This window comes from Vulpes vulpes, chromosome 11, assembly GCF_048418805.1.
Source record: "Vulpes vulpes isolate BD-2025 chromosome 11, VulVul3, whole genome shotgun sequence".
Classification (NCBI taxonomy): Eukaryota; Metazoa; Chordata; class Mammalia; order Carnivora; family Canidae; genus Vulpes; species Vulpes vulpes.
The window spans coordinates 49,114,310-49,137,182 of record NC_132790.1 but is presented as its reverse complement, the minus strand read 5'-3'; the positions used below and the strand labels follow the sequence as shown (position 1 = coordinate 49,137,182).

At 37.0% G+C, this 22,873-nt stretch overlaps 1 protein-coding gene across 8 annotated transcripts in view; it reads right to left on the bottom strand.

Moving 5' to 3' along the window:
• ARHGAP42 (Rho GTPase activating protein 42) overlaps window positions 1-22,873 on the bottom strand; it is a 280,896-nt gene that overhangs the window by 221,608 nt on the left and 36,415 nt on the right. For 5 of the 8 annotated variants that reach the window (XM_072726273.1, XM_072726275.1, XM_072726272.1 and 2 more), the window contains exon 2: window positions 1,728-1,823. The exons of 1 other annotated variant lie outside the window; for it this stretch is intronic. In XM_072726273.1, the coding sequence (XP_072582374.1) occupies window positions 1,728-1,823 (96 nt within the window). Of the gene's footprint in view, window positions 1-1,727; window positions 1,824-1,950; window positions 2,107-22,873 lie in introns of those variants that run through there. 2 more of the 8 variants (XM_072726278.1, XM_072726277.1) reach the window with 2 other exon arrangements.

The following is a 22,873-nucleotide window of genomic DNA, read 5'->3' as shown; positions in this document are numbered from 1 at the left end:
CACTGAGGTGGAGGAGTCATTTTTGATTTCAATAGACCAGCTACCTCTACCTCCCCTGAGTAACTAACACTCCTAAAGGAGCAACCAATAAAGTGACCACCTGGTACATGGCCTCTGAAAGACTGCCACCTTGGCCATACTGATATATGCATAATGCAAATCCCATATGCAAGGAGAGCTTGTCTAAGAACTCTGAATTCTACCAGTTATTTATCCAGAAGGAACTTTTGTCAATGTGAGCAAGCTAAAGCCAGACAATGAATCAGTCAGCTTATTTCCTCCTGAGAGCCGTTTTTGGTGGGGATAACACTGCCCTTTCCTTTCACAGCTAGGTTTGGGCTTGCTACTTAGGTTTTCAAAAATAAACCATACTGTTTAGGAATACATATATAACTGATAAAACCATATAAGAAAAAGAAATGTGATTGTGGAGGGACCTGTCTAGGATTACAAGTCCTTACTACTCAAAGTGTGGTCCATGGACCAGGAGTGTCATATCTCCTTCAAGTCTGTCTGAAATGCAGAATCACACACTCCACCTGAGACCTTCTGTATCAGAATCTGCATTTCATAAGATCTCCAGCTGTTTCATATACACATTAAACTTTGAGGGTCATTGTTCTTTTATTTTAAAAGATTTTATTTATTTATTCATGAGAGACACACAGAGAGGCAGAGACATAGGCAGAGGGAGAAGCAGCCTCCATGCAGGGAGCCTGATGCAGGACTCACCCCAGGACCCCAGGATCACAACCTGAGCCGAAGGCAGGACACAACCACTCAGCCATCCAGGGGCCCAAGGGTCACTCTTTTAAAGACTTGTAATATTCTATTTTTATATCTGGAAGAGGAGCACACTTAGTATTATCCTCACGAATGTACATATTCTTTAGTCTTTGATTATGTGACATGTTGCTAACTCAGTCTACAAATGGACCCACTGTCAAAAACCTATTAATAGTGATTGTTAAAATGTAACCTTCAAACAGTAAAAATTCAGATACAGATAAAACTCCAGGGATCACATAACCTGACTTCTTCATTTTATGGGAAATAAAACCGTCTGAATCAGGAGGGTCAATTTTTCCCTTATAAACAAATACTCATGTTAAGAGAGAAATCAGTATTAAATTTTTTTAAATTAAAATAATTCTTAAAACCAGTACCTTGTATTTAATAGTAGATGCCCAATATATCTTTGAAAGAATGATTCACTTTGAGGCAGAGACAAAGATTGTTGTCTACCTCTTCTCAAAGGGCTGAGCTAAATTATAGGATGATTAATAAATAATTTCCTATGGAAAAAAAAACAAGTTCGATTTTTAGACAATTTATAATACTGTCCTCTACAATAACCAAAAATTGCCCTTAAACTTTATCAAATCAGAATATTTTACATGTTTAGCATTTAGGTATATGAATCTGTTTGGTTTCTCTTTTTTTTAACTTTTTTTATTTTTATTTTTTAAAGATTTCATTTATTTATTTATTCATGAGAGACACAGAGAGACAGGCAGAGATATAGGCAGAGGGAGAAGCAGGCTCCATGCAGGGAGCCCAATGTGAGGACTCGATCCCAGCATTTCAGGATTATGCCCTGGTCGGAAGGCAGACACTCAACCACTGAGCCACCCAGGCGTCCCAGAATCTGTTAGATTTCAAAGAAATCAGTATCTGAAGTAGGACTTTTAAAATTATTTAGAATATTAAAGAACAACAGTACTCACCAATACTAATTTCATCATCTGTTTCAGCATCACCAATACATTCAAATTGGAAATCTTGCAGTGACTGGGAAAATTTCTGTACGGCCATAGACAGATCTGTAATTAAAAAGTCAAAACAAACAAACAAACAAACAAACAAACAAACCATAAGTTGAAGGTATCATGGAATACAAGAGCTTCCATACATGTTATTGTCTGACTTCAGTTTTAATATTATATTTACCATATTTTATATGGTAATATACCATATATTTTAAAATACTAGCTTGACAAATTTAAGCAGATTTTAAGAGACTGCTAAAGAAATATTTTAGGAATTGGATCTGCTCTGCCCACAGGGAATTTGCCTCTTATTTTTGGTGTTAGTAGTGTACTATCTGAAGCCAATTCCCAAATCCTTTATCAAAGAACTACCATTCACTCCCTATAAATGGAGCATTTATTTACAAAAAAAAAAAAAAAAAAAGAACAAACGAACAAAAGAAAGCCAGCCAGCCACTAAGTTTGCCAGTGGAGCAGGGAGAAAGGGAGGAGAAAGCAGCCAATGTTTGATAAGGAAGAGTCACCAATGTACAGACTACAGAGCAGGTGAGGAATGTGTTTTGATCCCCTAATGTGAAAGGCCACCTAAAAGGGTGTTTACAAATAACCTTGTGATTTATAGGGGACCTCAAGCTAAATATATTCTTCAGTCTGAAAAAAGTCCAGAGTATGACTAAATCCAGAAGAATTCTTTATTCCTGGAGAGAATACAGAAAAACCCATAATATAATGAGAAGTAAAGCCCAGGGATGCATCCTAACAGAGTGATTAAGAATGTACTCTGGAGCCAGTCTGCCTAGGTGGAAACCCAAGTCCCACCAAGTACTTGCTACCTGACCTTGGGCAAATTATTTAACTCCTCTGGGCCATTGTTTCCTCATCAGTGAAAGGAGAATAACAATTGCATAACCACCTCACACCAGTTGCTTTAAGGATTGAGTAAATTAATATTTGAAAAGAGTTTGGAACCAAGCCTGGCACCTAGTAAACACTGTATAAGTTTTTTAAGGAAAATTATAAATCAGTCTGACGGTGCAGCATAATAGAGGCTTTAAAGAACCCACCTCTCATAACTACTCTGATCATCCACACCAACCTTTCCACAGAAATCTGTGCCAGTAGGAAAACATAGTTTTCTGGAATTCACCCTATTACTTCATTTAGTGGTGTCTCCCAGGGGTTCAAGTCCAATACCTGAACTCTTATATTTAATTCAGGCAATAGAACCTAACAGAAGACTTTCTCCTTAATCAAAGGTTATCCAGGCTCTGAACCTTTATCTTGACTAGGCCTCTACTTTGGCTCCAGTCGTCACTGGCTCTACAAAATCCAGTTTTAGCAAGAATCTTGCCAAGTCAGCTTAGAGAGAATTCCCCACTCTGAACATGGGATCAAAATCTTCATCCTCTACTTTTTTCCTTGGCCTGCCTTCACCAAGAATCCCCCTTCCTTTGGTGTCTCCTACCAGTAATTTTTCATACCAATCCAGTATCCCCTAACACAATCCCAAGCCTGCTCCTTAGATATAAATCACTACTTGTACTTTTTAATTCAGAGTCGAGTATGATCTCTCTCCCCTATTGTGATAATCTTGACACCTTTGGCAATCTTGAATAAAGTACTCCTTAACATTTAACTAGTGTATTGCTTCTCGGCCTTTTGGCTAAGATCAAGTGTAACATTTTAACTGGTATCAGAATAATTTTCTCTTTACGAGAACAGTTGAGGTCCTATGCCTAGACACAGAACCTACTGTGGTAACCTACCATTCAGGAAACCCCAGCACTCATCCAAAAAAGTAAGTACTCAAGAATGAATAGGTCTTCAAACATTAAGGTCACTTTTTTGTGTCGCTGTGACCCAAAGAACTCACCAATACCCTGAACAAAGACAATTCTGAAGATGACAGGCCTCAAGCTTCAGACAGACTTAAAAAAAAAAAAATCAAATTACACACACAAGACAGATTTTTTTGAAAAAAGAAATTATTCTCTGGAAAGATGATGCTACTCATAGATTATACCTTTTCCCACAAGATGGCTAAAACTTTTGTCCAGCTGCACATTCTACTTGAGAAGTACTTTCAATTTACTTTCTATCACCTTAAGAATGGCTCTGCATTGGGCTTTCAGAAAGATAAAGAGAGGCTTCTTAATGAATTATTAGTCAATGAGAAAACAAAGGCTACATTAGAACTAGACTTCACCAATTACCTTTGAGCTCTTAGACAATCATCCATCCTTCCCCCAAACTATTTTTCTTATCTTTACAACAGAGAATTAACATTGATCTCACAGGTTGTTCTAAGGACTAAACGAAGTATGTGCCTGGTACATACTAGGCAATTCAATAAATGGTGTCAATTATTATCATTCAAGTCCAACTCATAAAGGTGGGAAAGTTAACTGGCCTTCCAGAGAGAAGGACACTGTACCAAAGTGTGCATTTACCTGACAGTGCACAGCTCTGCTAAGGGCAGAGAAATCATGACACCTATTCAAATGTTATGAGAAGAAAAAGAAATTAGACTCTTGGGACAATTTTAAGCCAAGCTGTTTATGGCTACTTTCCCTGAGATGGAAATTAATGTCCCTTTGTTTTTCTATGTATTATATAAATGTTTACGGTAAAATGGATTTGAAATCAGTGATGCAATTCCTACAGAAGTTGAGATAGGGAATAGTGTATATGGATGAATCAACGTGCTTAAGAATTCTGTAAGAGGGGCAGCCCAGGTGGCTCAGCAGTTTAGTGCCGCTTTCAGCCCAGGGTGTGATCCTGGAGACCAGGGATCGAGTCCCACATCGGGCTCCCTGCATGGAGCCTGCTTCTCCCTCTGCCTGTGCCTCTGCTTCTCTCTCTGTGTCTCTCACGAATAAATAAATAAAATCTTAAAGAAAAAAAAAGGTAAGCTGTTTTTTCCTTTTGCAGACATCACAGTGGTTGCACTATAACAAATTCCTGTTCCCAAACAAGACCACAGAAGCCCACTTTATAAGCTATTCTTGTCAAGATAGCCAAGTAATTGAGAATGTGAGTTCTAGTGGCAGAGTACCTGGGTTAACTTCTGGCCTCTACCAATCAGTAACACGACTGTGGGCAAGTTCCTTAACTTCTCTGTACCTCAGGATCATCATCTGTTAAGTGGAACAGAACCTGTCTCTCAGTGTTACTCTGAGAAGTAAATGAATTAAATATAAACGAAGATCTTAAAACAGTGTTCTGGCACACAGCTTAAAACGTGTTGGCTATTTCCATTTTAACCATCTTAGAAAAGAAAAAAAAAATCAGGAATGAAGGTGGCAGCTGTTAGACCTTAGATAACCTTGGAAAATGCCCAAGAAAACCATCTGTTGATGGCAGTTTCAAGTTCTCTCTCTTGGTGTAGTGCAATCAGGCCATGACAAGACAACCTGATTATTCAGTATTTCTGTGTAAGAGAAAAGTGTCTATTTCAACCCTGGAATGAACAATGTAGGAATGATCTCTCCCTGGTCCTTTCAGAAGCATAAGGAGACAGGATTACAATTTAAAAACTTGGTTCTCAAGTAATTCAGATGACAATTCCAAAACTAAAGAGACATTGGCAATATGACTTATTTTTAACTTCAAGTGTCTGGGTTCTTGACTTTCCTTTTATTTGTTCTCATTTTCTAAAAACGAAAGTAATTTGGTCAAAATATCAGGTCAAAAATATTATCAAGGTAAAAAACTTAGGATTTTTCTGCCAGTAATATTGATCAATCTTCAAAATGAGGAATCCGTTCACTCTCTTTATCTGGGCTCCATCTCCCTCTGAACTAGAAAGCACAACACCTTCAACTGACTTGAAACCACATGAAACACACTATTTCCTAATTGTCTAAAGTTTCTCAACGATGGCCAGATGCATGGTACCGAAATACTGGTTCTAAAATCTTTAAATAAAACTGATTCACATCTGATTATATAGAATTTAAAACCTAATTTTTAAAATTCTATTGTTGAATTTTAAAGTATCAAAATGTGTAATGAAAAAAAAATGTGTAATGATAAATATCTACATTTTCTCTTACATACAAAAAGAAAGGTCAAGAATATAAAACACAGCAAGCGGAGAGTTCTAGTTTAGGCAAAGCTGTCTCTTTCTCCCTACTTCTACCCAACTATTAGATCAGAGTCACCTGGCCACATTCTAAGGTGAAGGCAGAGGAATAACATTTACTAGCAAGCGAGGTTGTACACAGTAAAGATGGCACAAATATCACCTGTACCACATCTTTTCCTTTTTTTTTTTTTTTTTTGCCTAACCTGCAAGTTAAGCAAGGATATCTTCTCATATATTCACATTAAGTTGAAAGAAATTACACTGGACTTTAATTAGTCAGCAATGTTTTTACATCAAAGAGTTAACCTGTAGCACCCATGATTAGATGATCCTAATGAAACACTAAAACTTCATTTCATTAGAGAAGTAAAACATGCTTAGTAAATAATTGTAATTCTTCTTATACATTAAGAGCTACCTTTTACCTTAGGAGTGACAATGGAATTATTTTTATAATGTTAGGTATGGAAATGAGCTATATTTATGTCAGAGCAAGTACAACTAGACAGTCCACTGGCACAAGAAACCCACTTGCTCTGAGATTAAAGACTCACAGGAGCAATATACCCAGATATATATGCTGTATAATTATCTTCACACTACCACGCAGAAGCCAGAGAGTACAAAGCAATGGAAATACAAAAGTAAAAAAAAAAAAAAAAAATATATATATATATATATATATATATATATATATAATCTCCTTGCCTTCAAAAGGGCACAGTCCAGTAGGAGCATCAGACATGTAAATAAATCCTATCATAGGCCAATTGATAAAGTCTCCTGCAGAGGTTAATAACGCCATCCCTCAGGTAGTATTTACTATGTGCCCAATACTTTTCTAAACACTTAACATAAATTAAACCATTAATTCTTACAACAGCCACACAAAGCAGGTATCATCACTCCCATTTTACAGATGGGAGAAACCAAGCACAGGTAAGTTAAGTGACGTTCCCAAGTTCATACAAGCTAGTAAATAACAGAGCCAGATTTTCAACCCAGGGAGCCTAGCTCCAGAATCCCCACTTCATCACACTGCCATACTGTTCTGCACATAAAGGTAGCAAATAAGAAGGCACAATCAATACTGCTTGAGTGCATGGGGGAAGGCTTCTCAGAATAATCAATGAAAACAGAGACTTAAGAGACGCAACAATATACCAAGAATGATCAAGGTAACAAAATGTACAGAATCTTCCAAAAGGCATTTTCTACCTATATATCCAACCTCACCTATCAAGACTCACACCAAGCTGGCGTACTGGTTATTACTAGAAACAAACATCCAGTCTCTTTGCCTCTTTTTATGTTGTTATTCCTATTTCTAGAGATAATACTCTTCTCCATGGTCTCTTTCAATATATCTCTCAAGCCCCCATTTCCTCCAAAAAGCCCTTCCTGATCCCTTCCAATTTGGTATTATCTCCTCTTTTACACTTTCCACTATATGTTGTGACTCACTTACTGTGCTTTCTCTATTTTACCTTTACTCTGTTATCCATAAACCTAGTCTATCAATTCTATTTTATTTTATTTCTTTAATATTTTATTTATTTATTTACAAGAGACACAGAGAGAGAGAGGCAGAGACATGAGCAGAGGGAGAAGCAGGCTCATTGCAGGGAGCCCGATGTGGGACTCTATCCCGAGACTCCAGGATCACGCCCTGAGCTGAAGGCAGATGCTCAACCGTTGAGCCACCCAGGTGCCCCAATCCACCCTATTTTAAATAGTGTAATAAAGCTAGGAAGTTTTACCACCTGTGAATACCATACAAGTATCCAGCACCATATTTTATATACAAGAGCTCAATTTTTGAAAGCATAAATTTCTGTAAGGCAAGTAAATACTCCAACTTTCCAGATACCTTTCATCTTCTCTTCTTCCCACTCCTGTAATCCCCTAATGTGGATTTTTCAACCACTGGTAAAACATGAGTTGTCAATTCTCCAAAAAAAACAATAAATAATAAAATGTTTTACTAATTACAAGCAAGAAGCTTCAATATACAATCACAATAGTGATAGCAATAGTGTTGATGTTTTACTATTTCAAAGTTCTTACATATTTTTCCCCATCTTCACACAAAGCTATGAGGGCTGATGCTCTGAAAATTTAAGTAATAACTTAATTTTCCCAAAGTCCAAGAGGTAAACACCCTTCTGGATAGGTCTTCTCCCCAAATTTGAAGTTCCTTCTGCTGCATCCATAGCTAATCCCCAATGACTAACAAGCATTATAATTAGGGAGGGGTATGCCTTTAACAACATCTCACTAATCCCTTACCAGCTATATAAATTCTAAGATAGTAAGTCCCCATGTATTGAACTATTTATTAGGGCTAGCTAGGCTTATTAGCATGGAATAACCTACATTAGATGGTCCTTATGAGGGCAGCCTGGGTGGCTCAGCGGTTTAGCGCCACCTTCAGTCCAGGGCCTGATCCTGGACACCTGGGATCAAGTCCCATGTCAGGCTCCCTGCATGGAGCCTGCTTCTCCCTCTGCCTGTGTCTCTGCCTCTCTCTCTCTCTCTCTCTCTCTCTCTCTCTCTCTCTTTCATGAATAAATAAATGAAATCTTTTTTTTTTAAAGATGGTCATTATGAAACACCATGTAGAAGCCAAAGGAAATGCACATATTTTTATACATTCTAATGCTATGAAGTAACTCGATAATATTCTAGAAGCTTCTTGACAGTAGGTATCTATTCTTCATCTCATAGTGCCCTTAGTGCCCAATAGATAGCAGACATAAATAAGACCAGAGGGACCAGAAAGACAGAAATGTACACCAATGCATTAATATAAGAATTCACTGTACAGATGCCTGGTTGGTTCTATTGGTTAAACATCAGATTCTTGATTTCAGCTCACGTCATGATCTTAGTTCAAATCATGATCTCAGGGTTGTAGGGTTGTGAGATTAAGCCCCGCATTGGACTCCACACTGGACGAGGGGCCTGCTTAAAATTCTCTCTTCTTCTCCCTCTCCTCTTGCCCCCATCCCTTCCTCCATTCTTGAAAAAAAAAAAAAAAGATAGAAGAATCCACTATAGATCTATTACTAAAAAGCTTGTGGTACTGGGAACACACAAGGATAACTGGAAGCATCAATTTACGAAAAATCATACTGAACATTATACAGCAGAATGTGTCAAAGTATTATCAAATAAGCCTGGGTTTTTAACAACGGTGTTATGTTTTTAGCGTTCTCTCAGAGAACTACAAATGTCAGACTGCTAGATGGAAAAAAGTCAGAGTAAAAGAACACTAAGTATGGGAAAGTATTATAAAAACACAAGAAGTTAAAAAAAAAAAAACACAAGAAGTTGTTAATAAAAATCACTTCTATGGCCCTTATTTGAAAAAGTTTTAAAATGCCCACTTTGTTATTTTCCGGTTTACATTAATGGGTAGAAAATGCTGGTTGTCCAATATTAACAATTAGAGAAAATTCTTCATACAGAGGCCCAGGACAAAGCTTAGTGCTAATAATTGCTCGATAAACGTATGTTGAGCTAAAGTGAAATTGAGTGACTTGCAGTAATGGGATCAAGGGTCTTTCCTTGTAGGCCTTGAGAAATGCTGCCAAGTAGCAGTAGCCATGTTCACAGGCGGTCACTGGAAGCAAAAATCACCAAAGGGCAATGGGACACTGATGCTGTTCTTCATCCCTCTGGAAATGCAAAAAGAACAGACTACTCCAGGCCACTAAATTAACTTGCTATGTTTGAGGATGCAACAACATTGTTTTGGCACTGTGAAGTTTGGCACTGTAAAGCTGGCCTTTAGATGGCCCATTCATCTCTATACCAGATGTGTATTCAGGGTATTACTTCTGCATCCTATTTTTGATACATGTACTCTTGTGGCAGGCAGTGTAAGTCAAAACATCTGTTTTCAGCAATAAACTAGTCTTATGTGATAAATAATAATAATAATAAAGTCTTATGTGATGAATGTGCTCAGATCTGGGGAGAAGTCCTTCATCAGAATCAATCATCCTTTCATGTCATGAATTAAGTGTGTACAGAGTCTAACAGACATGGTCGCCAACCCAACGACCTCCACCTACTACAATATGTCTTATAGCAAGCACTTAGCCTCTCTGAATCTCAGGTTCCACATGTACAAAAAAAAAAGATACTAAACCCTTGCAAGACTGTCATGAATATTACATGAAACTGGCTTAGCACAGCGTCTGGTACAGAACAGGACAAACTTGAAATACTGGTTCTCAACAAATGCTAACTATTAAACCACTATTAAGATGGCAAATGCAGAATATGAAATATTTTCATTAAAAGCACAACATATTTACTCTGTGAACTAAACTACTATCTTCAGGACAGCTTCACTGAAAATAAATAATGGTGCTAGCCTCTAAAACCAAACAGTTTGTAACCCCATAAATGATATGTGTCTGGCAAGTAGTTCTCAAAGTTTCCAACCTAAAAATAAACAGGAACCAACAGTTGGGAAAATTTTATCCACAGTTTCAATAAAGCTACAAATTCCATAAAAATTAAAAAATGAAAACCCACAAACACTTCACTGCTGCTAGAACTGAAGTTAAAAATAGAAAGTTCAAAGGATGAAGTAAACTATCCATTTTTCTACCCTGGGGAAAAAGGCTTGAAGAAGGAAGAGTAAGGAGACAATGGCGCCCTGCAGTCTCAGGACTCTTCCTCGGTGAGCACTCCTTTCCTGCCTCGGAGTTTCCTCCTCCTCCCTCCCAATCTTTCCTTCAGGAGGGTTTGTCTTTTTACCTCAATACTTGTTATCTTTTAGAAAGTGCTGTATATTTACATACAAGCAACTCCTACATGATGATATTAAGTCTGAATGCTGGACTTGCAAGCAAAACTGAATAAAATATCCCTCTTGCCTTTTTTGATTTAAGTAAGAAACCCTGAATTACCCAACATAGAGAACCTTGGAGCTTTCCTAAGCTTCCCAGCAACACAGGGCGGGCTGGCACATCTTCCTGGGCTTCCTGGTCTACTTTCCCACCCGTGACCTCTCCCTAGTCCAACCACTCATTTCCCACTACTTGCCAGGCATCTACAACTTACAGTCTTATCAACAGACGCAGTAATATGAAGTATTTTATTGTTCTACCCTCACTTTCAAGCCCACTTTTCTTTTGACTACCTGAAGTATCTATCTGCCCAAGGTAATGACTCAGGAAGAGTATCTGGTGTTACCTTACCTTTCATATCACCATAGCAACCTGTTACTAACTCTTAAAACTTCCTTTTTCAATCAGCCCCTTCTTGGTATCATATACTAAACACATTTGTGGTTAAATTATCTTTGAACTAGTTAAATTTCCTTCTTAAAGCACTACACTAAGTTGCTGTCTACTACACAAGTCAAGCGTATCATCTTTCCTTTTCAAGCCATCTTTTTCCTCAAACTTCTTTGCATCCTCCATACACCTGCTGAACAAACAACTCTAAACTTGCACTCTCTCAACATTGATGAAGTCATTCCCCATGTTGAAAACACCCCTTTGCTTTCTGTTAGGACCTTCAAATATCTTCAATAAAGAAGTACTCACAGCTGCACTGTGAAGCTTCATCATACCTCCAAAGAGCAGCTGGCTATACTTGATGCAGCACGTAGCTTCCCAGAGACCTTCTGAAGCACCTTTAATACCTGCGCCTATAGATTAATCTAAAAGCCACCCTAAATAATCCAACCGGAGCAACACATCTGCTCTCTTACAGATACCAAATACTGACATACCTGACAGTAGTATGTTAAGAGTTCACAAACCCATGGATAATTTTAGTGAATCTAACTGGTGCTACAACTTTTATTAGAAAATTGGGGAGATGCAAGTTCAATAGTTTTATCTTGTTTCACATTTTTTTAAAAAGCACATATTGTGAGTAAAGCAAGAGTCATATGACTTGACTTATATCTTCTTACTTCCATCAAACCAACCAGTTTCGACCATGTCCTCAGACTGATACTGTACTGTGCTTCCTCTAACAGAAAATTTTGAGAAGTGCTACATTAGGGCAATACACCTCTACTGACATACCCTACCATTTTTCATTCTATTATTACACATATTTGTGTCTAAGTGTCTAAGGCCCATAACCCTCACCAAAGAGTAAGCCCATGGAGGGTAGTGTTTATTGCATCCAGTAGAGGGTCTTGAAAATAGGAAGCTTGTCATAAACTAATAGAATGCGAGAAATCAGAGTATTTATGGAAAAGCAAACTAAGGCTTTTCCAGTACTGGTGAAAATCAATTCCAGATAAGAACTGACTTAGTCACAGACTTGCCTCTAGCTATAAAAGGGACTAAGAGGAATTGAGAAAACCCAGAGTCCCAGCAAAACAACATACCTAATTATCTGGACATCAAATCAATTACATGAGGTCTGAGGAGCCACAGAGCTAGAAGTTTCTTTCATTTAAGATCTTTTGCAAGCTGGGCAAAAAGCAAAGCAGTGGAAGCTGACAAAAGCAGTCCAGATATTTTAGGTATTTTTTTTTAAATTTTTTTATTATTATTTATTTATGATAGTCATACAGAGAGAGAGAGAGAGAGAGAGGCAGAGACACAGGCAGAGGAGAAGCAGGCTCCATGCACTGGGAGCCTGACGTGGGATTTGATCCCGGGTCTCCAGGATCGCGCCCTGGGCCAAAGGCAGGCACCAAACCGCTGCGCCACCCAGGGATCCCCGATATTTTAGGTATTAATCTAAAATTTCACCATTGCCTTAGAAGAAATCCAACTCTAATCAAGTATGATGAGAAGAACATTCAGTCAAAAAAAAAAAAAATTAGGAGTTCCACAAACTTAAATCATTAGAGAGAAAGCTAGTGCAGACATTTTCCTGTATCATCTTCTAATACAAAGAAGTCCAATTAAAAAAATCAATACCAAGGATTCTGATGTTGGGAAATCCACTAGTTAAACACTCAGTCTTTTTTGTTTTGTGGAGAGGTGTGAACTTAAGCTCTTCAAGTTTCAATTTACCTATCAGTAAAATGAGGATAATGAAATACCCACTTCATATGATTGTTATAATAACCAAATGAAATTATGCATGTAAAGGGCTTGGCATAGCACACAGTATGAGCTTGATAATAGTAGTTATAATTATGATAGGTAATTTTTCAGGAGGAAACCACCGACTAGACTAACACATTACACTTGGCTCTTGATTACTAAATCTACCTTAAGCTCACCTCACAGGATTTCAGATAACTCACTATTATATGATGGCAGCAAATTTAATGTAGCCAAAGTATCTGCCAACCAAGGAAACACTAATTTGACGACAACAAATCACATTATAATCACGTTATAATCAAATTGTCTCTATCCCAAAAGATGAATTTACCATTTACTTACGTGCATTTTTCCCCTCAGCCACTTTGCACCATATACATCAATAAAAGCTATAAGAACACTCATATTCCCTCAATGACAGATGACTAAAACGTCAAAGTATTGTCTCAGTGGTTAACAGATTTCTGCACATTCCAGCATTCCTTGAAACATTCCTAGACTGAATAATGAAATCTGTTTAACCAAGCAAAGAAATAAGCAAATGTACATGAACCTTCTAAAAATTTTTAAGCACAATTCAAAAAGAGTAACAAGTTAGAATGTGTGCATAGCTTAAATCAGTAGCTAACTATGTTTGTGACAGCACATTTGGGTTTTTCAGTACTGTATTTTTTACTGATTTTCTTTGGCCAAACAAAAGTGTACAGTATCATGTAATATCATGGCTATCCATAAACAACATGGTTATTGGAAGAGATTCTTTTCATATAGCTACATGACTAATATCCTCTTACATATTGGAAGTATTTGATTATGAATAGTAATTGAAAGGCAAATACACCAGCCTCAGTCTTAGACTACATGTGGAAGTATGCTGGCATGATGCTTTGCTCCTCCAAAAACAAACAGAAAAGAACAACTCTGTAAAAGAGGGTGGAGTTTGGCCTGCCACAGAATGAAAGACACAAAGATCATTATTCTCTGTGCACATAATGTTTTTGTAAGTTGCTTTCAAAACACTTGTTATCCTACACGTTTACAGACCATTTTTCGGCTGTCCTACCCCATTTTGAAACACCAGAGCAGTTTTTTTTTTTCAGACTATTTCAAGAAAACTACATTTTACATCGTAGATCCCACGATGCACCTTTACAACTGCTGGTGTACTGTGTATTCACATGGTATGGTCATCTTAAAAAATGCCTAAGTGGCTTTGAAGAACATATACACCATATTTAAACTACTGTTCTATTTTCATGTGATTGATTACACTCATCAGAAAGGATAAAGATGAATCTCAAATCTTTTATTTCAAAAGAAAACTCATTCACATAAATGCCATGCTGTTTGAATTGCCAACATGCATACACATAATGAGCCACATGGTTAGCAACTGCCTGGTGTGATTCCGAAGAGCTAAGACTTATTTAGCAATCAGAACTGAGGAATTCCAACTGTGTCAACTTGTGCAACTACATCTGGGTTTATAGCTTCCCACACTCTGTCTCTAATTCTTTCATTGCTGCAAATAAAAGGGACTTCTCATACAAATGACACACATAATTTATGCCAGGTTTCTATTAGGCAGCACACAGCCAGTCTGTGATTACATCATTCAATTCAAAAACTTAAATATATATGTGATTTTCAGCTCCTTTGACCTGATTATTTTTGTCTTCTTACTTCAAAACTTAACAATATTGTTTCCTCAAACATGTACTAAAATTTTAAAGTCATTTTCATATAGCACAGTCCATAAGATCCTAAGATGCTAAACTGTTAAAAAAAAAGAGCCTAAAAAAGAGGCTAAATTAGAAGCCCCCCCAATTTTAGATATATTAAAGTATAAAAACTGTACAACTTTGATTCCATGAGTCACCATGTATCTTTATATTTTATACTTTGCCAGTCATATTGAACAATACCATCTTTCAGAGCATTTGAACTGTTAGATGAAGAAAAGGCATTATCCCTAATCTTAAAAAGCTAATAACCTAAGAAAATAAATAGCACACAAGGCACTACACTACTTCAATTGCCTTCTCCTATCTCTAAATACGATGGAAACCTAGCTCCATGAAAAGTCTGTTATAGATGTATTCAATCTGTGTTGTCCCTAACTGCTATGAGAGGGGGGAAATAAATCCATTCTCTCTAGCTTTACTTCTCATTCCTTGCTCATTGAAAGAGCCTGAAGCTTTCATGCCACCCAGTCCCTTGGGCTTGTTTCTGGCAGAGACTCCGAGTCTCATGTAAGAGCTGAAGGTGCTACCAGCAGCTGTGTGTGAGCCACCTGACATTTCTAGAAATACTGAAACAGTGGGATTGCAAGCAATATTTTAACAAGGGCTCTTTGGGTAACAAACAAGATAATCAGGTACTGTAGTCTATATTTTCAGGATGAAAATTCTTAAAAGTTATACAACTATGAAAAGAAATTTTGTATTACTGTTTGTTCCACATGCTCCCTGACCACAATTTTTGGAATATAGAAAATTCTCTGTAACTTAAGATTCGAATTCAGTTCCAACGCTGTGCAGCATAGGGAGCCAGATCATTAAGATTCAAGGTCAGCACCTTTTAGAATAAATGAAGTTTGTGCACTTGTTGCCAAGGTCTGTGGTAGGGGTGGGGCCGGGGAAAGTACTGTCTTCAGCTAATTACTGTAGTAACTTAAATGACATCAGAACAGTGAAGGGTATATACAGACTACTCTGAGAGTCCCTGGAAATCATGGCTGTGAGTGACTAACATCTCTGCGATCATAGCAGCATCACAAAAGATTAAAATGAGTATCAGGCTAACTTATCATCTAAATAACTAGATTTCAATGAAGTTAAACTTTATCTTTAGTCACATCCCCCCAAACCAAGGTAATAAAGACTATTGACCAAGTAGAAGTCCTTGGGGTTTTCGCTCTATTGAGTAGTAAACCTGATATATAATCAGCATATCATTTACATGTAAATGGATTGGTAAAGGGCTTAAAAAATATTTTCTCTAAATATCTTATTATCCTGCAAACAACCCTTGAGCTATGGGTTTACACCATCTGTGGAGAAATCCTTTGCTTAAGCAAGGGTAAAGTTTAACCCTAAATCACTTGCAAATGCAATAAATCCTAAAATCGTTACATATACACTGAAGAGGTTTTTTACACATAATGTTATGATTCAAGAGATGAAAAAGGTTTTTTTTTTTTAAGATTTTATTTATTTATTCATGAGAGACACAGAGAGAGACAGAGACACAGGCAGAGAGAGAAGCAGGCTCCATGCAGGGAGCCAGATGTGGGACTCGATCCCGGGACTCTGGGATCACACCCTGGGCCAAAGGCAGGAGCTAAACCGCTGAGCCACCCAGGTGTCCCCAAGAGATGAAAAAGTTAACAAAGTAGTTTTTTATCAAAACTTTCTCATATAAGGTTCATTTAATTAATCAAAAGGTATTATTAACTCCTTTATTTATGCAATTTCTACATCTTGAAGATTTCCTATCACTTTGGTAAGTTAAGAACCAGAGTGAATTTAAAATGTCAGATATTTTAAAAGACATTGAACATGGAACTTCTTTAACCACAAACAGATCTGAGTAATGTTTGTTAACTTATCAAACCAACTAAATGTAGAATCACCTCCAGATTATTCAAAGGTAGTACAAGATGAGTAACAGTATACCAACTAGTTCAAAAGGACTAAAGTGAGACATTACTGAAAAATAAATGTTTTCCCGTCAAGAAGAAATTGGTACATTAATTACCTATACATAGCCTCAGTCCTTACTCCCGCCAGTTCTTCACATGTGACCTTCCCCGTGAGGCCTTCCCTGACAACCATTCTAAAGCACAGCAGCCCCTAAAAAACTGGCGCACATACACACACTCTTAGACATAACCTCTCAGGGTTTATTTTTCTCAGGAGCATTTACTACCATCTGATCTATGACATAATGTAGTCATTAATTTGTCTCCTCCAATTATAGTTTCAAGGAAAGTACACATTTTTGCCTATTTTGTTCACTGTTTAACAAACAGATCTGGACCTGCTATATAAAAAGCACTTGGTTTTGCATAAACAGATGAATGGGGCTAAAAGAATATACTAAGATCCTTTAATAACAGCCTTCCTAAAACAGGATATGTATATCCTTATAGTGGAGTAACACAGGATAAGCACTATACTTTTTTATTATTGTTTTTTATTAAAACAAATATGTTATAGAATATTATGGAATAAAGTAAATGAACAATACTTAAATTTTGCCTTTCTGATAGGCAGGATGGAATTAATACTTTGATTAGTTATATAAGGAAAGAGGCAGAGGTGTTTAGAATTGGGTATATGTTTTCTCTCCTTTCATTTTAGTAATAATAATGTTTTAGTAATAATGTTTAGGAATGTATGGAAAGTAATATGCTGAAACTAAAACATCACCAACAGAAATGATAATATCTTTTAATAGCCCTGAAAGGAAATGATTCCCAATTTTGTATTCTACTGTTAAGCAATTTTCCTTAGAGTGAACATGAATCAAGTAATCTAAGACTTAATTCTTCACAGTTGAGTTCCTACAAGTATGGAATTGGAACTAAACCAGGGAGAAAAGAGCTAGTGAAGAATCGACATAAAGATAGACAGGGTCCTGGGAAGACTACGGATGGAGCTACAGAGTATGATGCTGACTGAAATCAGTCACAGAAAGACAAATACACCATATGATGTCACTCATATGTGGAATTTAATGAACAAAACAAATGAATAAAGCAGGAAAAAAGAAAAAGACAAAGACAAATCAAGAAACAGACTCTGAATTAGAGAGAACTGATGGCTCCAGAATGGAGGTGGGTGGACAACTGGGTGACATAGGTAATGGGGATGAAGGAGTACACCTGTTCTGATGAGCACGGCATGATGTACAGAAGTGTTGAATCACTATAGCATACACCTGAAACTAGTAAAAGCTGTATGCTTAAAAAAAAAAAAAAAAAAAAAAAGACAGACATGGCCTGAATTCAAAGTTCCTTAATGTACCAGTTGGTTTCTGAGATGAAATATGTCTATCCTCAATAGAGTGCAGCTTTTTTAAAATCAAAATTAGCATTTGTTATGGGAAAGATCTTTTATCTAGTTCTTTCTTTCCCCCACTAATAATCTTAAACATGTCTTATTTCTAGTTTCAATCCAAATTGATAAAGAGTTCGTTAATGTTCCCCCACGATCTACCAGTGCCCTTGTTCACAGTGACTAGTAAAGACCTATATTTATACATATAGATTTAATTACTGTGGTTAATGTGCCAGGAATCTTACCAATTGGGTGAGAAAATTTTTCACTGTCCCAAATTGACCCTTTGGAATTTCACTTATACCCATTTTATCATGTGGTTTTAAGTAGTTCTAAAGGCAATTAAATCAAAACTTCAGAATTAAAATGCTCACCTAACATAAACATTTGTGCCTCATGGGACTTCAAAATATGCAGACTTTGAAAGAACAACAACAAAAAAAAAATATGCAGACTTTGGATTATCACATGTAACCGGACAGAAAGTCTGAAGCAAAAGGTTGCAGGCCCCATTCCACTGGCACTAATTTACTGTAAGCATGAGTAGGAGCTAATCTAGGGAAAGAAATTTACCTATAGTTTTGTTCAGAATAGCTGCCCTTTGCTTTTTGTTTCCTGAAGACATCACTAAGATTTCCTCTAAAGGTTTTTTTTTTTAACCCAGAAAAACAAAAACAAAAAAAGAAAAATAGAATATTAGAAGTGCCAGGTTAAAGCAGAGCACCTATAGATTTCTCTGTAAGCCTGGGCAACCAGAACAGCACACTGCAGTCACTGGAGCAAATGCAAAATGATGCTTGCTCTAAACTTAGTTAAGAACACAACAATTTTCAGATTAAAATAAGTACTTCACACACTAAATTACTTCACCAAAATTAATCTCTACTTTCACAATGGAACACCACGCGTAAAAAGTCTTCCCACAGAGAAATCTGCTTTCTAGGCAGCATAACAGTAACATGAGTCCTCTTACACTTTCATTAGGCTTGAAGCAGTTAACTTGTGTGCCATAATTCAAATTCTAAGTAACTGAAACTGGACAAGGCAACTCAAGCCTTCAAGGCTCTTCAGTCTAGGCCAGGGCCTGCAGAGAGAGTCACATAAAGGTCAGTTACATGGTGGACATGCCCTGACAGGAAACAGTCTGCAAGTGGAGTTCCCTTTATCCCACACACTCAACCTTCACATGTCACTGCTTTGAAGAGGCATCACAGCACAGTATATAGGAACAAGGCTCCTTCTACCGTCTCTCATAATGTGTACTCTGCAAAGTGGCCTTGTAGTCTGTCAAATAAATGTCTGCTTTTCCACCCAAGTCCATCATCGGATTGGAACGAACCTCCTTGCTCCAAGAATAATTATGCTTCAGCTTGTGTCTCCTTCAGACAGCGAAAACAAAGTATAGCCACAAGTGTCCCCTTTATTCTACATATATATGTATTTAAATCATCCAGCGTCACTCAACCCTGTGTCAAACTACAGCAGTTGAGGACTGTGGCGGGCTGATGATGCTGGACTACAGCACCTACTAACACTTTACCTGACCAACTCTATCTTACGGTTTCTGGTCCCAGCCTTCTCCACGTTCAGGAACCAGTCCATAGAAAACTTTGCCTTCTATGCATTCTTCCTCTCCATTCTCTTACCCTTGGAACATAAAACTCCTACATAGTGTTCTCAGTTTGAACAATATTATCAAACAGGAAAGAATAATGCTTTGGTATCAGACAGGTTAAAATCCTAGCTCCATAACTGAGAGCCTTTTGTTATCTTGAATAAATTACTTAACCTCTTCTTTCAGTCTCATTTTCTAAACATAAAAAAAAAAAATACTACTGCTTAGTTCAGTGTTGGTGGGAAGATCAGAGAAACTCAGAGCCCTAGAATTTATTAAATAAATAGCTTTCTTTTCTATTCCAAAGGAAGAATTCAGTGCATCATATAAGAATTAGGGGATAGAGCATAACCTCATCTTTAAAAAAGTTATATGCACAATAAAAGAGGACAAGAGAATCTAAAGTATTTTACCATTTTAGATTTCCTTGTCAGCAGGAAAAATTCTAGAAATTGTATAAAAAAGTATGGATGGACATATTCACACACACACACACTTCTAGTGACTCTGAAATTAGAGAAAAACAAACATGTGCTAATCATCTTTTAGCTTGCAGCACACCAACTAACTGAGTCTTTAAAAAAAATTTTTTTTCTATATACATGCAATATATCACACACAAAATCTTCTCAGATATTCACTGTGTTAGGTAAAAACCTCCACCACTAGTGTTTTAAAAAGCTGCAGCTGGACAAAGGTCAGATGGCACGAAGTAGTTTTGTATGTGTTGGGGGTGGGGTGTGTCAGGAATGAATGTGGTTATCAAAGCATTTCCAAGTAGAGAACCCTTGGAACAACATTAGAGTGAGGGTCATGGGAAAAGAACTTCTGCTCACCCCACTTCCTGGCAGCATTTTCAGTACACAAGCCATAAGCATCTCATGTTTACAAAAAGGAACAAGGAAGGGGGAGCTTATTAGATGATGGGGGGCAGGAAGACATACACAAATTATGTATTGCTTACATTTTTAAAACTTATTTAAAAACTCTAGAAATAGTTTAAAAGATAGCATATTTCAGAGTAATCTATATTGCTGTAATGAATTGTTAGGTTAGCATATTTTTATTAAAGTCAATCACACAAATGAAACTCAATTAAAACAATTATGTTACATCTACTTTATCCTCGGGGGAAAAAAATGCAAGTTGAAGTTATTTTTCAGCATCACAGAAAAAAATATTTCTCAGGAGTTCAAATTTTCAAATCTAGAGTTAAAACAATTAAAACAATATAGTTTAAGAATTTGGTGAATTTCTCACGGACTTGATCTAAAATCTAAGAGCATTATATGTACCAAACAGGTTCCTCATTTTTCTGATCACTCTGTTAAAATTCACAGACGAAACATAACCAGTTTGTTCCCTATAGTTAAGAGTCTGTTTTCTGGTTTGCTGCCCCCACCCCCCTCTCTTTTTTTTTTTCTCTTACCAACTACCTTTTGAAAAAACGCTCTAAGATAATCAAGCTAAGAGGAAGAAAAAAAAAATGCCATTCGCAAATCTATGCACTAACTAGTCTGTGTTTCTTGGTCTTAATCCTGGTATTCTGGAAAATTAAAAGCACCTTTCAGAAAGATGTCAAACAAGGCTGGGCTTAACAGCTTAAGTTCTGAAGTACATGCTTTCTTTTTTACTATGGATTTATCAGTGAGAGTGGCCTCCTAACTGCCTCTATGCTTGAGTGTTATTAAACAGTCAGACAAAATATGGAAAACTGACCTTAGCTTGGAATGCAATGGGCATAATTTACCCGGTGCTGCTTCTTAAAGAAAAAGAAAACATTCAAACTTGAAAAGTAGTAACAGATTTCCACATGTTCCACTTTATTTGTAGCATAGCATTTCTACTTTTACCTATCTTTAAGGATTGCTAGTTAGGAGTAGCAGTAATTCTACAACATACTTTATTCACTTTATATAGGGTAATAAATTGTGAGCTTCGCACACATCATTCTCACTGATAAAAATCATAGTCTCCTTACATAAAAACCGACCCTGAAAAGCAATGTTCTGATTACAAGATGACAAAAGAAATATATCCACTGGAAGGACTGAGGTACCTTTGTTTTAAGTCAAATAAATAAATAAAATCTTTAAAAAAGGATGTTTGCCCTGTCTCTGTTTCCTTTTCTGACATAAGAAAATGTCATTTATATATGCCAAATTGATATAATACTTTTATTGAGAAGTGTCTAATTGCTTAGCTGATTATAACAATAAAACATCAAGACCCTCTTAGAGAAATTTCCCTGTGTTCTCCAGATTTAAGTGTCTATAAATCACTCTAGTCCCCACAAAGGTGCTACCAGGGAGTGTGTCTGTTTTTATATGAATCAAGCGAGAGAGAAAGAAAAGAGTCTTCAGAGAAAAAAAGACCACACACACATATATACCAATGCACGCACAAAGACATTTTCCCCAGCTGCAACCCTGTCTCTACAATCTAGTTCCAGTTTATCACATTTGCTAAGAGGTAACTCCACTAACTTAACCATTAGATACCGGACATTATCTATGTGCCCAGAGCCCCAGGATTTCTCAACCAAGCTTTATTCCAGGAAAGCAACTCATGGGGATTTCCACCAACTCTTCTTTCTCACCAGTGCCATCCTCAAGTGATAATCAGGAAGCCTCTGGCACAGATCCACAAGGAATTATAAATGGGGAAGATGAAAAAACTCACAGTACTCCACAAAATGGTAAGGAGTTCTCTTTATTCCTCCAAACCCTAATTAATTGAGGATTCAGAGTTCAAAACAAAACAAACAAACCAAAAAACCAAAAACCAAAAAACACCTGAAGTTACTAGAGTATGTCATCTTCTCCTACTCCTACTATATAGATAACTCCCAGTACTAACAGACCATGACTAAAAATATATGTCCCAGTTCTGAAAACAAACCTTTGTACTGTTTTCCTTTACTTTCATTTCTGAAAGCTTTATGTATGGCCTTTCCACATAATCTATATAAATGAGGACAGTCACTCAGCATAGGAAACTCTTCAATGACATAAGAGAAATACTGTCGTATCACTTCCCTTTACCCATTCTTTTAACTTTACCTAGTGCTTTCATCTTTCTGACTCCTAAAAGCCCTCTGAAAGACTGGAATTCATGAAGCTTACTCCCCTAATAAGCAATGAAAGAGAAAATGATGTAAAATAACTTTGCTAGGAGAGTCATTTTTGGCATTTCCTTCTCCCAAGTTTAGCAAGCCTCCTAAGAAAGATGCCAGAGACAAAAAGGGGGATTCCACTCAAAAAGAGAGCCCAAAGGAGGAGGAGTCAGAATTCGTTTGC